The sequence below is a fragment of the Schistocerca cancellata genome, chromosome 4, assembly GCF_023864275.1.
Source record: "Schistocerca cancellata isolate TAMUIC-IGC-003103 chromosome 4, iqSchCanc2.1, whole genome shotgun sequence".
In the NCBI taxonomy this organism is placed as follows: domain Eukaryota; kingdom Metazoa; phylum Arthropoda; class Insecta; order Orthoptera; family Acrididae; genus Schistocerca; species Schistocerca cancellata.
In genome coordinates, this window is record NC_064629.1 from 240,334,441 (window position 1) to 240,349,292 (window position 14,852).

Consider the following 14,852-nt stretch of genomic DNA (forward strand, 5'->3'; position numbering starts at 1 on the left):
ATCATCTTACTTTAATGAAGTTAACAAGTCTGAAGAAACCAGAGAACAATAAACAAACATGTTCTATGGGAAGACTGAAATTCACTCATTGTAGTTAAAAGGTGTAACACTGTACTTACCCTAAAACATCTTTTATAAGTCACTGAGATGTGGACAAACAGGAGTGCATTTGGTATCAGTTCCCCATTTGAGGCCATCAAACGAATATGACGATACCCTGTTGAAAGACCATTATAGATTGACTTTACACAATGATGATGCTACATGACATACTGTAGGAAACATAATGGCTGCAGATTATGTAATACTACCTCGATACAAAAGTAATTAATTTATTCACATTGCTATGAACTATTTGTTGTGGCATATTAGTTCATGGTTCTTCTTCAGCCTGGATCTTTGTACTTACATTCTGAAGAATTTCATTAAAACTGAGCCAGTCTTGGTCAGTTGGTGATAAGTTTGTTACAGGTGTCTTTTTGTGCTACTCCAGAAGTAAAAAATTGCAGAGCCCTTGAATAGCCTTACAGAAACTGATATGCAAAAGTGTTTTGGCAGTAGGAGGAGTCACTGTGAATGTATGCAGAACTTAGATGGATCCTGATTTGAAAGCAACCACCAGTAACTCAGCATATTTGTTAAGTGCACAAATTTTCAGCATTAATTTAATTTCTTTTCTCATAGTAGTGAAAAAGGTAGCCGTGTTCATTCCATGAAAAATGCTGATTTCACTTTTCTCTAGGTGCTGTCTCACCCAAATAGTAACTACTTGTACTAGAAAATATAGTAGACATGGTTCTGGCATAATGATTCATAGTGATGCTGCCACAGCTGCTAAGGTTGGAATTTTGAAAGATAAGAATGATGAACAGAGTACATCTAGAAGCCATGGCGACTCTCATGTAAATAATGCTGAATTGAAAATGCACAAGTTAAAATGTGGTGTAATTTAGGTAAAAGATGTTTTTTCAGTAATTTGATTGTCAGTACAGGGGTTAAACCTCAGGATGGAACAAAGTGTGAAATAGTTAATACCAATATTGGAACTCTTCCAAGGTGTGGACAGTAAAATGTTCTTTGGGAGATTACTCGTCCACCTTCATATGCAAAGAGATATGTCATCAGTGATTTTCCCTTGAGTGCTTGTCATCTGTTTATGGACAAACCTCTTCTCACATTCTAAAATGCATTGGAACGAGGCATGTAGAGTGTGGGAAGCTGAAGAGTAATCATTATTGTTAGAAGAGCTAGATGCATATTATGCTATTTTGTATGTCACGAATGCCATTGAATCCAAAGGAAGAAGTGGACTTTCTTTGATCAGATAAATGTGGAATACAGTTTTATAAGTCTGTGATGTGGTGTAATTACTTCAGGAAGGTCATGACACTCCTCAGATTTCATTTGAAGTCAACACAGCTGGAGGAACTAAAAAAAAGTGACATTTTCTCTCATGTATGACATGAGTGCAAGATTCATAGCTAATTGTCAGAGCTTGTGTATCCCTGGCCCATATATTCGTGTTGATGTGCTCTTATTCCTATCCAAGTGTATATGTTGGTTCATTCAGTTCATGGTTTCAAAACCTGTAAACTATAGGCAGAAATATTGTTAATAAGGGTTGCAAATATACGCTAGATGCTTTCCCATATCATGGTAAAGATGAGTTTCATCTTGGTGGTGAATCACAGAGTGACTTTGTAGTGAAGAAGCTTATAGGTTCATACTTGAATAAAGGAAAGAATGTTACAGGTGACAACTTCTTCACACTGCGTTCACAATAATAGCATCTGGAACAACCAAACTGAACAAGCTGGCTTTGTACAACATGCAAAATTAGAAGGGAGTGCCTGAGTGCATTAAGAAAGCTTGCAAGGGCCTATACAAGACTTTAGTTTTCGAAAATGATGATGTGATCCTTACAGTGTGTCAATGAACGCCAGAATAGATAGAGGTTGTTAGCATGATGGTCTACAGGTACTCAGTGAAAGCTGGTGAAAGAATGTGGTCTGTTGATACTTTTTTGTAATTTTCTGGATTCAGAAGGTGTCAGTAATTTGGTAACCTACAGAGAAGCAACAAACATCTAAATAACAAGATGAATTTTCTTCTCTAGATCAAAGAGGAACTTGCCAAAGATTATGCAGAAGCCAGAGTCACAGCTCTAGATATTCATATTGAATCATTAGATGTAGGTGGAAGCTACCACCTCTTCCAGGTGCAAAAAAAAAAAAAAAAAAAAAATTGCAAATTAGGGAAGAGTTCATACAAATGTGTAACAAATCAGTTTGCAAGAAATGTGTTACTAAAATTTCTTGTGGTTCTGCAGATGCAAAGCTTGGTCTACAGAAAACAATGATCTGTAGATATCTAAACAGAACACACTTACTTACACAGACTGTAAAGTTTACCTTTGGAGAATGTGTGTTAAAGTGAAGACCTATATTAGACTATGGCAACATACAGACTGTATATTATTTGTTCTTACTTACTTACAGAAAACATCAAATTGCACACAAAGCTTTCGGATTTTACTATATTTCTATAAAAATACAAGATTCTGTCATGACATTATGAGTAATTTTCAAGTATTTGCATATTTAAATTGATGTAGACAAAAACTGTGAAAATATTCTGTTCCCAATCTGTTATTTGAATACAGTTTAAAATAAATTGTTAATATCACCATGAATGTTTTTAATATTTGAACTAAAACAACATAACAGACCATTAGAGTTACTATTTGTTACAGGAAAACACATCCCCTAAAATAAGAACAAGTTTTAAATGCATCAAGTCAACATGGAACAGTAGTGTGCCCATAAGTATACTTTAGTTATTTAGGTTTATTTATTTTGATTCTGTGGGGCATTACAGCTGCAGAACATCACTACGAGAATATTGTTAAAATAATATGTTACGTATATGTGCGTGAGGTTGACATACTACATATGCATATTACTTACTACTACTTAAGAACATTTTATAGGACTTAGTATCAATTTTAGAGTTATAATCTGCGAAACTGCTGCTGGTGTAAAATCCACTTTACAAGTTACAATGCCTTATCCGATAAAAGAAAATGTTATATAATAATTGAAGGAATAAGACTGGTAGCCTGAAAACAAAAAGTGAAAGGGAGAGTGTTCCTTTCCCATGTGAGTCTATGAACAACTCAAAAACATTGACACATTGAAAAACATACGAAAACTATTGCTAAATTAATAGAAAGATCAGGATGGAGTAGAATTATTTGTAAGTGATAACTTACTACTTACAAAATAGAAATCGTGAGATGGAAACCTCAGCAAATCGACCTCATACTTTAAAGATACAAGCACCCTTGGAAGATATCAGCCACAGCAACGGATCCCGTGCGAAAATTTGGGCCAAAATTGTAACAGTGCGCACTTATGACCAAAACGTGCAATTTTAAACTTCGCGCGCACCGGATGTTTATCACTTGCTTCGCCCCACTGCAGCCGCCTAATGGCCGAGCGCGAAGTACCGTACAGCGGAATGAAGATCATAGCCCTCCTATTCGCACGATGTTCATGGTGAAGGAAGAGGAGGGGAGAGGTCGATACTTCTCCGGAACGTGTTCGAAAACTTGTTGGAGAACTGTCATATTATTTTACGCGAAAAATAGTAAGTAATATGCGTGTGTAATGTGTCAACCTCATGCACATATACGTAACGTATTATTTTAACAATATTCTCGTACTGATGTTCTGCAGCTATATATACGCCCCAGAATCAAAATAAATAAACCTAAATAACCAAAGTATAATAATGAAATCAAGTTAATGATTTTCGATTAACAATTTAATCGTGCCAATCACGCTGAAGAATAGTGCATTTCTTGCAAAGGTACTTCACTTTAATAGTGCCAGCTTTAAAGTCCGAAGAACTTAACGCACAGTAGCGATGCCAATAACTAAATAGCGCTATGCTACTTATTTAATGACACAATTCATTTCGTTCATTTACACGATATTTGTGAATCGCAACATCAAAATATTCAACGCAAAGAGACCTCTGGCACCTGCTAGAAACCGCACACCATGACACAATGAAGAAAACATGTTACCAATATGAAAACAGTATTTTATAAACCCCATTCTCACTTCGCGCTCGGACATTTGGAGGTTGCAGTGGGGCGGTGCGAGTGTCAAACGGTGCGCGCGAAAGTTTAAAAGCTGTAGCCTACTTTCAAAAGGTCATAAATGCATACTATCAGAATAGTGACCCAAATTTTCGTTTTTCACGCGGGATCGATTGCTGAGGCTAGTATCTTGCAACTGTTGTTTTTTCCTCGTTAAAATATGGGGGCGAGTAGGCGATGTTTCCTTGTGAATAGCAGACAGGCACACAGGGAAGGATCCTACTTTGCTAAGATTTTGGACCAAAATTTAGTCAGTAGACAGAGACTGGAGAGAGGTGTGTGTGTGTGTGTGTGTGTGTGTGTGTGTGTGTGTGTGTGTGTGTGTTTGTTGAAGAAGAAACATTTTGAAAACTTAGCACATATTATTATGCTATGCATTTCTATTTGTCAGCCTGTTGCCCAGCCACATTTTCTTGTTGGTAGTTGGTGATCTATGCTCATATATTGAACAATCTAGTTAACTATCAATGTTCAGTAAATACTGTTAAAACATTTACTTTAAGGCATTATTGATTAGTCCTCACCTGGTTGTAAACATGTAAAAGGAACTGTATATTGTCCAATAAAATCATCACCAATGAACTCATCATCAAGAACTATAAATCTCACTAGTGCTGCTTCTGGCAGAGCCAAGTAAAAAGTAAAACTTTCTTCAAATACTGGAGATTCACCTTCATTTGTAAGAGTTTTAGTCCTCTTAACTGCAAAGCAAATCATAAATAATATGTTATTTATTTCACAACATAAAAATAAAATGTTAAAATCCAAATGAGCAGTTGATGTTGAAATTAATAATAATTTGTTTTCTACAAGGAACATTTTGAGAATAGCTTAAGTGTTTTCAGAGTGATAAAAAGATGTTAAGAAAGATCCAGGGAAAAAAAAAAACAAAAAAAAACAGGAATGAGAATAATAATACAGTCCAATGTCAAAAATGAGTACTTTAGTGGAGAATGATCACCATAAAGTAATTGTTACACATGAATGAATTTTTATGCTAATAATATTACAGCTGTACAGTGCATTGTCCTGGACAAAATTTTTGTTTCTCTTATAGCCTCCTTCGGCAACAAGCAATCCTGCAGTCGCACATAATGTGAACCATATAGGTTTCAGATGTCATCCTGGAAAATAGTGATCCCCACCTCTTTTATCTGGTCAAGGAATGGTAATGCATATGACTTTAGACACAGTCCCATAATATCACAGGCTCAATACTCAAGTGTTCTGGTGATTTTGCTGACCTTGGGAGCTGATTAATAAACTCAGATGGCATATTAAGTAATGTGAGAGGGGTGTGCATGTGCTCTGCTGTGCTGAAAGAGCACATCTCCATGATATTTTATGAAATGGCAACAAAGCATGTATGATATACTGGATATTTCTAGCACTGTTCAGAATTACAACAACAAATTCTAGAGTAGTACAGTCATTGTAGACAGTGGTTGCACCTACTGTGAAATTTTAAACTGGAATCTTTCTGCCTTCAAGCACCCCCTGTGACACTGCAACTGATTCTTATTGACACTACCTGATACACTCCAGTAGTTGCCACTCAAATAGTTGACAGTGGACTCAGATATTAGTCATTTGTTGCTTCCATCAAATGTCTCCCAGTGTGCAACATTAGTATGAATTTGTAATTTGTGTTGTGATTACAGAAATGTAGGACTCAAAGTTAATCTATATGTTGCTGCCTTTTAGAAAATGAATGATAAACATGTGCATCCTCTTTACACCACCAATAACACCACTGATAGATAAATTGCAGCCCACATTCAATAACTTGGGCAATTCTTCAGAACAATAATCCAGCCTCCTATGTCCTCATAATATGCTCATAGTAAAATTCAGTTAATAGTATAAATTGAACTCACTGACATTGACTTGACATGTAACTCAGTTCAAAACAGGAGAGCACATTTGCACCAAGTCAAGTGCTTAGCACTTTAATACTTTGAGCGTGGTTTCTACTCGACTCACAGCTTAGAAATGTAAATGTTTGCCTTTACCACCAGGTATTAGTGCCCCATGCAAGTATGAAATAACTACATCAGTCCTACAAATGTTACTTTTCCACTAGTGTATTTACTTAAAGATACAGAATAAGAACAGATCTGCATTCATGGGAACCTACACGATAGATGAGGGACTTTTCGACATTGATACAAAGAATTACTGTTGACTTGCAATTAATATTATACTTCGGTGATGCCCTGTGCATGTATGAAAGTCTTACGCTCATTATACGAGAAGTGGCCATTACTGTGTGGCTTTAACTTGGAGGCCAGTGAAGTGAATTTATACTGTTTGAAAAGAGCAAGTGAGTGTAAGAAATGCAGTATTTCTCATCCATGAGGACTACAGAGGACAAATATATCATATATGAACTTGTGAAAAATTAAGGAATTGACCAATAATTTATGTTGTACCTAACATGACACACAAGTGACATCTGCTGTCTCTGGGAGGTAAACACAGTGTTGTGAACACAACTTCAGCAGTGTCTGCACAATACACTTGATGTAATTATGATGAGATACTTCATATCACATGGTATATTTCAAAGCATTATTTTCCAACTTTACATCTACACTTAATGGTTATGAAACTGTACTATATTACAGGAGATAATAATGGTCAAAACTGAAAAGTCCTAAAACATCAGTCTAAAAATAAAAAGAATACTTATTGAGCTGTGAGAAATTTTACTCGCAGTGAGAACACTGAGAAATTTTACTAGTAGTGATAAGTCAGTTATGAGTGGTGTACAACACCTTCTTGCTGATGTGCATTGTCTATTTGTTACAGATTTTGTTATTCTCTATGCTTAGCCATCTGAACATGACACTGTTATCAGACAAGGCACTTACAACAGTCTCCTCTATAATTCATTGTATATGTACCATGTGGATGTTGTGTAGGTACCACAACTAGATGAATGCCTCTGACTCAATGGAGTATGAACAACATTAATAGTGAAATGAACTATTATTCCATGTGAGAAATGGCAGATATGGTGGTATGTTCTGGTTTAGCTAACAGTGTTGACCCACATTAATGTGTAATGTTTGTTATAATATTTAGTCCAAAGACTGGTTTGATGCAGCTCTCCACACTACTCTACCCTGCATAAGCCACTTCATCTCTGCATAACTACTGCAACCTACACCCATTTCAATGTACTGATGGTAGTCAACCTTTAGTCACCCTCTACAATTTTTATCGCATAGCCTTCCATTCATTACCAAGTTACTATTTATTGATGCCTTATGATGTCTGTTATCAACTGAACCCATCTTTTAGCCAAGCTGCACCATAAAATTCTTTTATCCCCTGTTCAGTTCAATACCTATTCATGAATTATCCAGTCTTCCCATCTACTTTTCGACACTCTTCTGTAGCACTGTGTTCCAAAATTTGATATTGTCTTTCTTTTCTAAGCTGTTTATTGACAATATTTCACTTTCATACAAGGTTCAATACTTTCAGAAAAGATTTCCTAACACTTAAATTTATATTAAATGTTAATAAATTCATCTTTGCCTGAAATGCTTTCCTCGTTATTGGAGTCTTCAATGTATATACTCGCTACTTCAGCCATCATTTTTTTTATGAAAACATACTACAACTCTCATGTACCACTCGTAGTGTCTCATTTCCTTATTTAATTCACTCAGCAATGCCTGATTTGATTCAACTACGTTCCATTACTCTTTGTTTACCTTTGTTGACGTGCACCTTACAACTTCTTTTCAAGACGCCATCCATTCAAGTCAGTTGCTCTTCCAGATCCTTAGCAATCTCCAACAGAATTACAATATCTTCAGCAAACTTCAGAATTTTTATTTATCCTCCCAGAAATGTAATTCCTTGCATAAATATCTCCCCAGTGTCCCTTACTGCTTGGCCAATGCATAGATTAAACAACACTGAGGAGAGGTTGCAAACCTGTCGCATTCCCTTCTCAACTACTGCTTCCTTTGCATGCCCTTCAACACTTACAACTACAGTCTACTTCCATACAAATTGTAGATAATCATTTGCTCCCTGTATTTTATCTCTGCTATCTTCTGAATTTCAAGGAGTATGTTCTAGCCTACATCATAAACAGCTTACTCTAACCCTACTAATGCTGTAAGTTTAGAGTTGCCTTTCTTCACTTACATTTAACCATATAACACAAACTAATCTTCCCTGAGGTAGGTTTCTGCAAGTTTTTCTATTCTCCTGAAATAACCCATGTCATTATCCTGCAACTGGAAATTACTAAACTAATGGCTCTGTGGCATTCAGACTTCCTGGCATTTGCCTTCTTTGGAACTGGAATTAAACACCATTCTTGAAATATGGGGTTTTTTCATCTGTTTCATATACTTGCATACTGGATAGGTCACTGATGTCCTCTCTGTTTGGCACCCTAAAACATTAATCATCAGTGACATCATCATTGTTGTTATCATCGTCAGTAGTTTTGTCGTGGCATTTCCAAAGTTATCAATAATCTTGATGGAATCTCGTCCACTCCAGGTGCACTGTTTTGAATTTTGACTTAGGTGCCTCAGTGCTCTGTCAAAATTTTCTTGCAGCATCACATCTCCCAACTCATCTTCATCTTCTTCCTCATCCCTAGTTTCAAGTTTGGTTCCCTCGTGTAGCCCTTTTGTATATTCCTTGCACATTCCTGCTTTCCCTTCTTTGTTTAGATTGGCTTGCCATCTGAACTCTTAGTAGGCCCTATTCATGTAGGTGCTTCTCTTTTCTTCAGAGGTATCATTAATTTTCCTGTATGTTGCATGTATCTTTCCCACTGTTATGCATGCTTCTACAGCTAACAATTCCTGTTTTGGTATTTTACACTTTCAGTCAATCGTATTTTTCAATGTCTGTATCCTGTTTTCCCTGTTTCATTAGCTGCATTTTATATTCCCTTCTTTCATAAATTAAATTCACTATCTCCTGTGTTATTTTAGGATTTCTACTGGACATGCCCTTTTTCCTCTTTGACCATCTGCTGCCTTCAGATTTCATCTCTCAAAGCTACTCATTACAACCAGTTTTTTTTTTGTGCAACTAATTACCTACTTAAAGTGCAATAGATTGGTTGATGAGGTCCAATAGCATAGCTTCTCCAATCACCTGATCTTAATACTCTTTGTTTCTGGCTGTAGACACACTGAAAGGCATTGGTGCAGGTCACACCCATCAGCAGTGTGTACATTTTAGGGAAGCATGGGTCTTGCACATGTGATGAAATCTGTGGAAAGTCAGGTGTGTTTGCACAAGTTCATAATTCTTTCAGAATGAGTGCTTCAGGGTGTGTAATAATGTACAGTAGCCACATTGCACATGGCCATCATAAGGATACATAGGAGGTTGTAGTTTACTCCCAGACTCCTCATCCAATACTGTTTCTTAACATTTTGTTAGTGGCTTTTCATAGGATTGTTTGTCTCTATCTTAAAGGGTCTGGCAGTTCAGGTTTTTAAGCATCTACGTGACATTCTCCTGTGGTTCAGTTAAACCTGTGACAATTTAAGCTCCCCTTCTTTTTATACATTCAATAGCCCATGTTAGTCCTGTTTTATATCGCTTACACCCACTTGAGAAATATTCTGTGATGGGATGGGTTGCGTAAGCATTCTGTAGCAGTATCCTTTATAGGCTGCTGCACCTATGACAGGGCCTATGTGACATTTATACTTTATGTTCCCACACGTTGTGACACCCACTTATTCATATAAGCCGACTAATTCCAGTCATGACTCTCTGATATTGTAATCGTAGAATACTATCATTTTTGCATTTTGAGGACAGAGTTTAACATTTTTGAACATTTAGAGCAATTTGTTGATCTTTGCATCACTTTAAAAGCTTATGCCATGTGAGAAAAGCATGAAGTAGGTTACACAGGCAGATTTTGGAATCCATGCTGGTTAGCATGGAGACGTCATTCTGTTTTGGGTCCCTCATTATGTTTAAGCTAAGAATATGTTTTAAGGTTCTACAGTACAACAGATGGATGTCAGTAACAATGGGCAGTAGTTTTGTGGATCACATCTCCTACCCTTATTGTACATGGGTTTGACTAGTGCATTCTCTGGATAAAGAGCAGAATGGAATGGAAATAGCAAATTGAGTACACTATATGCAATTTAAACCTTAGACAGATAGTAAGAGGAGTATGGCATAAAAGGAAACAACAAGAAATAGATGAGAAGGTGAGACTCTGGGAAAAGAAGAAATAAGTTAGAGCAGAAACAAAAAACTGGTGAAGATGGAAAAGGAAGTAGTAGAGCAAAGTGTGAAATTTGTGAGAGATACTGGTACTAAAGCAGTAAGGACACAAAATGCAAAGAGAAGAGCAAAAGGATAAACCATGAAAAACTTTGTAGAATACTAAACACAACAGTAGTAGAAATCAAAAATAGGAAGGGACTGAGACAATGGAGTAAGAAAGTAGTGGAGATAATAAAGGAAAAATAGTGGGAAGGGTGAAGCTAAACACCAAGTCCTGTTGTAGTAATAAGAGGGAAGGAGGATATATTTCACAACCAGTACAACCGGTGTTCATTTGCATATAAATATATTTGCAGTTTCCATTCAACTTTCTCTTCTGAGAGTAAAAATGAGTGGTCATACACAGAAACTGTATACCAATAACATACGATGCCATATGTAGAGCAGACCTAGCAGTAATGAGCGAGAGTTTTCTAAATGTTTGCAAACCTTGTAACTGAGGTGTAACTTGGGTATCAGCCCAGTATTCACTGAATGGGATGTGAAAAATGATCTATAAATCACATCTAGGCTGGCTGGCACACTGCCCCTCATCATTAATCTGCCAGGCAGATGTGATGCGGGGCTGGCAGGCACACTTCCGCATCCCAGGAGTAGTGCTCTTAACACACATGGCTATGTGGTCTATAAGTGATGTGTAATATGCACATTGTTGTCCATTTAAGAATAATGAAATTATTGGTATTACGGAGGGGAAAAGTAAATAACAATACAGTTAATAACTGTCTGATGGTAAGTTTTACATTGCATGTATCATGGCAAAACAACAAATGTGAAAATGTTGGAGAGGGGCAGAGAGAGGGAGAAGTGACATTCGCAAAAGATTTATGTAACACAATGAAAGCTACCCTTAGTTTAAAATGTATGCATTATGTAAAAGACAAATAGGCAGAAAGGGAGAGGGAGAGGGAGATCACGGGGGTGGGGGGAGAAGGAGTGACAGAGGAGGGAGGGAGAAATGAAGAGTGATGTTCCTGAATTGGGGGGGGGGGGGGAAGGAAAAAGAATGGACAGTTGTAGTTTAACATCCAATTTACTACAAGGTCGCTGGTGAAGGAGCACAAGGTCAGAAAAGATGAGGATGGACAAGGAAATCAGCTGTGTTATTGTACTGGTATTCTCATTAATCAACTTTCAGGCAGCACAGAACACCTAAATCTAGACAGCCACATAGGGCTTTGGACACTAATGTCCCTGGACATGGCACACTTCACTCAGTGTGAGAGGAACAGTTGTAGGGAATGATTACACAATTTTGTGCTCTTGTGCGAGTAGGTTTTTGGATACATGTATCTCAAAATCAACAATAGTACTGCAGCAGTTTGCATTTGAAGTTCTTGTAATTCACTTTTGGATAACTGAATGGAACAGATTAGTTGCAAAGATAAACAAATAGCTGACAATAATTAAGGAGCTTACAGAGAAAGAAACAAATGAGATGTTTGCTTTGCCAGGTGTATTTCTTGACAGTCAATGCATGATGAGGTGATGTATAAACATAGTCCACAAGCAATAGGAGAATAACTAAATAAAAGTTATTTCCCCTGTTCACTGCAAGGCAGTATTCTCTCATGATTATAAGTCTCAATAAAAACATTGGCAGTAAAAGGAAATTGTTCCAAGATGGGAAGTGAAAGTATTCACTAATAATCTAACATATTACCTATAACGTAACCTATAGTGAAATCAGAAAGCAAACTATTCCTCATACAAGTATGTGTGAGTGAAATGGGCAATACTCTGCATTAGTCATATGCAACAGTCAACTGTGAAGAGTAAAAGTAGTGTATACATCACTCTGAGAAATGGGATTTCTATCTGCAGCATCATACTCTCTCTCTCTCTCTCTCTCTCTCTCTCTCTCTCTCTCTCTCTCTCTCTCTCTCTCTCTCCCCCCCCCCCCCCTCCCTCTCTAGCTCTCTCTCTGGTGACTTATAATAATCACATATCTTACAAATTCACAATGATTACAGCAGTTAAATCATTAACATGATTAACTACATAATGGAAATATGAATGAAACATAATAAATATTCTTCTTACAAGCACAGTCTGATGGCGTTCCGTGTACTTGAACGATGACATATGGATCTATAACATCACCCTTCGCTGAAGATCTTCGAGGCCTTGGTAAATGTTGTGCACTTATAATCTAGAGGAAACATCATGAAGTGTTAATATTACTCAAAACTACAGGAATCCATGTCAATTCATGGTAATCTACATACAATCTGGTAATCTACATACAATCTGTTTATGTAATATTATAGCTGACTTAAGTATGTAGTTGGTAACAACTTATATCTCTTGTTTGAATGCTTTGTTTTTTCACTGACTTTCATTTTACAACATCCACATAGTTGCACACATAGATCACTACTATACAGAGATTTAATTAAATATGTAATAATTATATAGGACACACAATGAAAGAACAAAACTAGACAGATTATTCATGATTTTATGAATATGTAGGCTGAACAGTATGATGAACCATGGAATAGAGGTTATGAGTAGATTAACAGAAACACTTACTTTCATTCCTTTTTCCATTCATTCATAAAGATGTTCACATCTGCTGAACTGGTGGCCAACAAAGACAGTACTAAATACTGTATCACAACAATTGGAAATACAGTCTCCTTACTAATAGATCTTTCAAAACAAATAGCCCTTGTAATAAATGGTAAAATTTAAAAACCTTCGTACAGCATATGTTTTTGATGAGGCCAGGCATGTTGTCTTTCAGAGATACAGAAACTGTTAATGACTTAAAACTAATTATTTATTTCTGTCACAGTTCTGAAGTGATTCACGGAATCATGACTGATATAAAGTGCCCATTATAAAAGCATAAAAAGCCAGGAGGGGGGGGGATTGCATCCAGGGGAGGTAAGTACCTAAGTTAATAATTAGCCAGTACTGAATATAGAGAACATTTATTACATACAGACTCACTAATTCAATGTTAAAAATACCCTTTTTAATAGTATGAAAAAACATAAACAAAAATTCCAACAATGTGTAGCAGCCTCACATAAATTAACAAATAACAGATTAATTATGATGATGCTTTAATGCGGAAGAACCTTCACTCACATATTATGTCCTCCATGAGCCACAATCATTGAATGCAAAGCACATCACAATGAAACAAACAAGTAATACCCGTATTTACCCGAATCTAAGCCACACTCGAATCTAAGCCGCACCTGAAAAATGAGACTCGAAACAAAGGAAAAAAAGATTTCCCGAATCTAAGCCGCACCTGAAATTTGAGACTCAAAATTCAAGGGGAGAGAAAAGTTTTAGGCCGCACCTCCAAATCGAAACAAAGTTGGTCCATTGTAATATGAGACACAATTTAGGTCGAATGAATGACGATACAGCTACAGTAGTTTGGTTCGAGTCGTAAGCTTTACCAGGTAGCCATTACTATGCGTCAGGCGCTCCGTCCGTATTTATACGGGTACCCTTCCTTTTTCACGTGCTTCGTCTGGTTTGAATCGATTGCTTATTTTGTTTGATCTGATAAGTGCCGTTTTCTCTGTTATAGGTGTTTACGTCACTCTAACCTGAAAATGCATCACTGTACTGTGTCATGCATTGTTTGTCGCATTCTGATAGTGCGTGTTTACGGCCTGTTGCCGTTCGCGGCATGCCTTGCTTTTGTGCGCGCTACCGCTGCTTGCAACTAAAAAGAGGCGAATCGTCTCATTAGCGAAGCAATGTCAAGAGACTGCTATTTGTTGTTACTTACACTGCTGCTTTCTTTGAGAATGATCAACAAGAACCAAATAATAGGCTGCATATTATAGAACATGTTCTGAACGAGAGTTAGGCGAAAAATTTTCTCCGTTTGAAAATCTTTGCGGCCACTTCTTTAGTACATCAAATTCTGCACAGAAATTAGAGTCATCTTAGATTTAAAAATCTAGTCAGTTGCCGTGGTTCATTTCTGACTGTATCACTATTAGGCTAAGAATAATACGAATATAAACATGACACGATAAGTGTATTCTTCCGCGTTTGCTGTTGTCTCACTCTAGTTTCGTAGTTTATTAGGCAGACAGGATTTAAATGAGATAGCAACAAACACAGAAGAACACATGGCAAAATGTTTGTATTTGTATTATTCTTATGGTGAATGGTGAAGAGAATACTGCTTGTGATTCACATGTCATCAGGTTACTATTAGCAACCATCTCTTCTCACAGGTAGGAAAAAATTCAGAACATAGAGTTGGCCATATTGAAAAACATCCCAAACAGTCTTGCCAGTCGGATTTTCGTAGTACATTGAAATTCTACTACATTCGAAGATGAACAATACGGAATTTGTATTTACTTCGTTGGATAATGTATGAAAATGCAGTGGTCGAAACTCG

At 36.8% G+C, this 14,852-nt stretch overlaps 1 protein-coding gene across 1 annotated transcript in view; it reads right to left on the reverse strand.

Moving 5' to 3' along the window:
- Positions 1-14,852, reverse strand: part of LOC126184041 (inactive phospholipase C-like protein 2) — a 749,749-nt gene that overhangs the window by 80,033 nt on the left and 654,864 nt on the right. The window contains exons 14-16 of the mRNA XM_049926398.1: positions 12,509-12,617; positions 4,690-4,866; positions 120-217 (exon numbers count right to left, since the gene is read on the reverse strand). Coding sequence (XP_049782355.1) covers positions 120-217; positions 4,690-4,866; positions 12,509-12,617 — 384 coding nt within the window. The remainder of the gene's footprint in view (positions 1-119; positions 218-4,689; positions 4,867-12,508; positions 12,618-14,852) is intronic.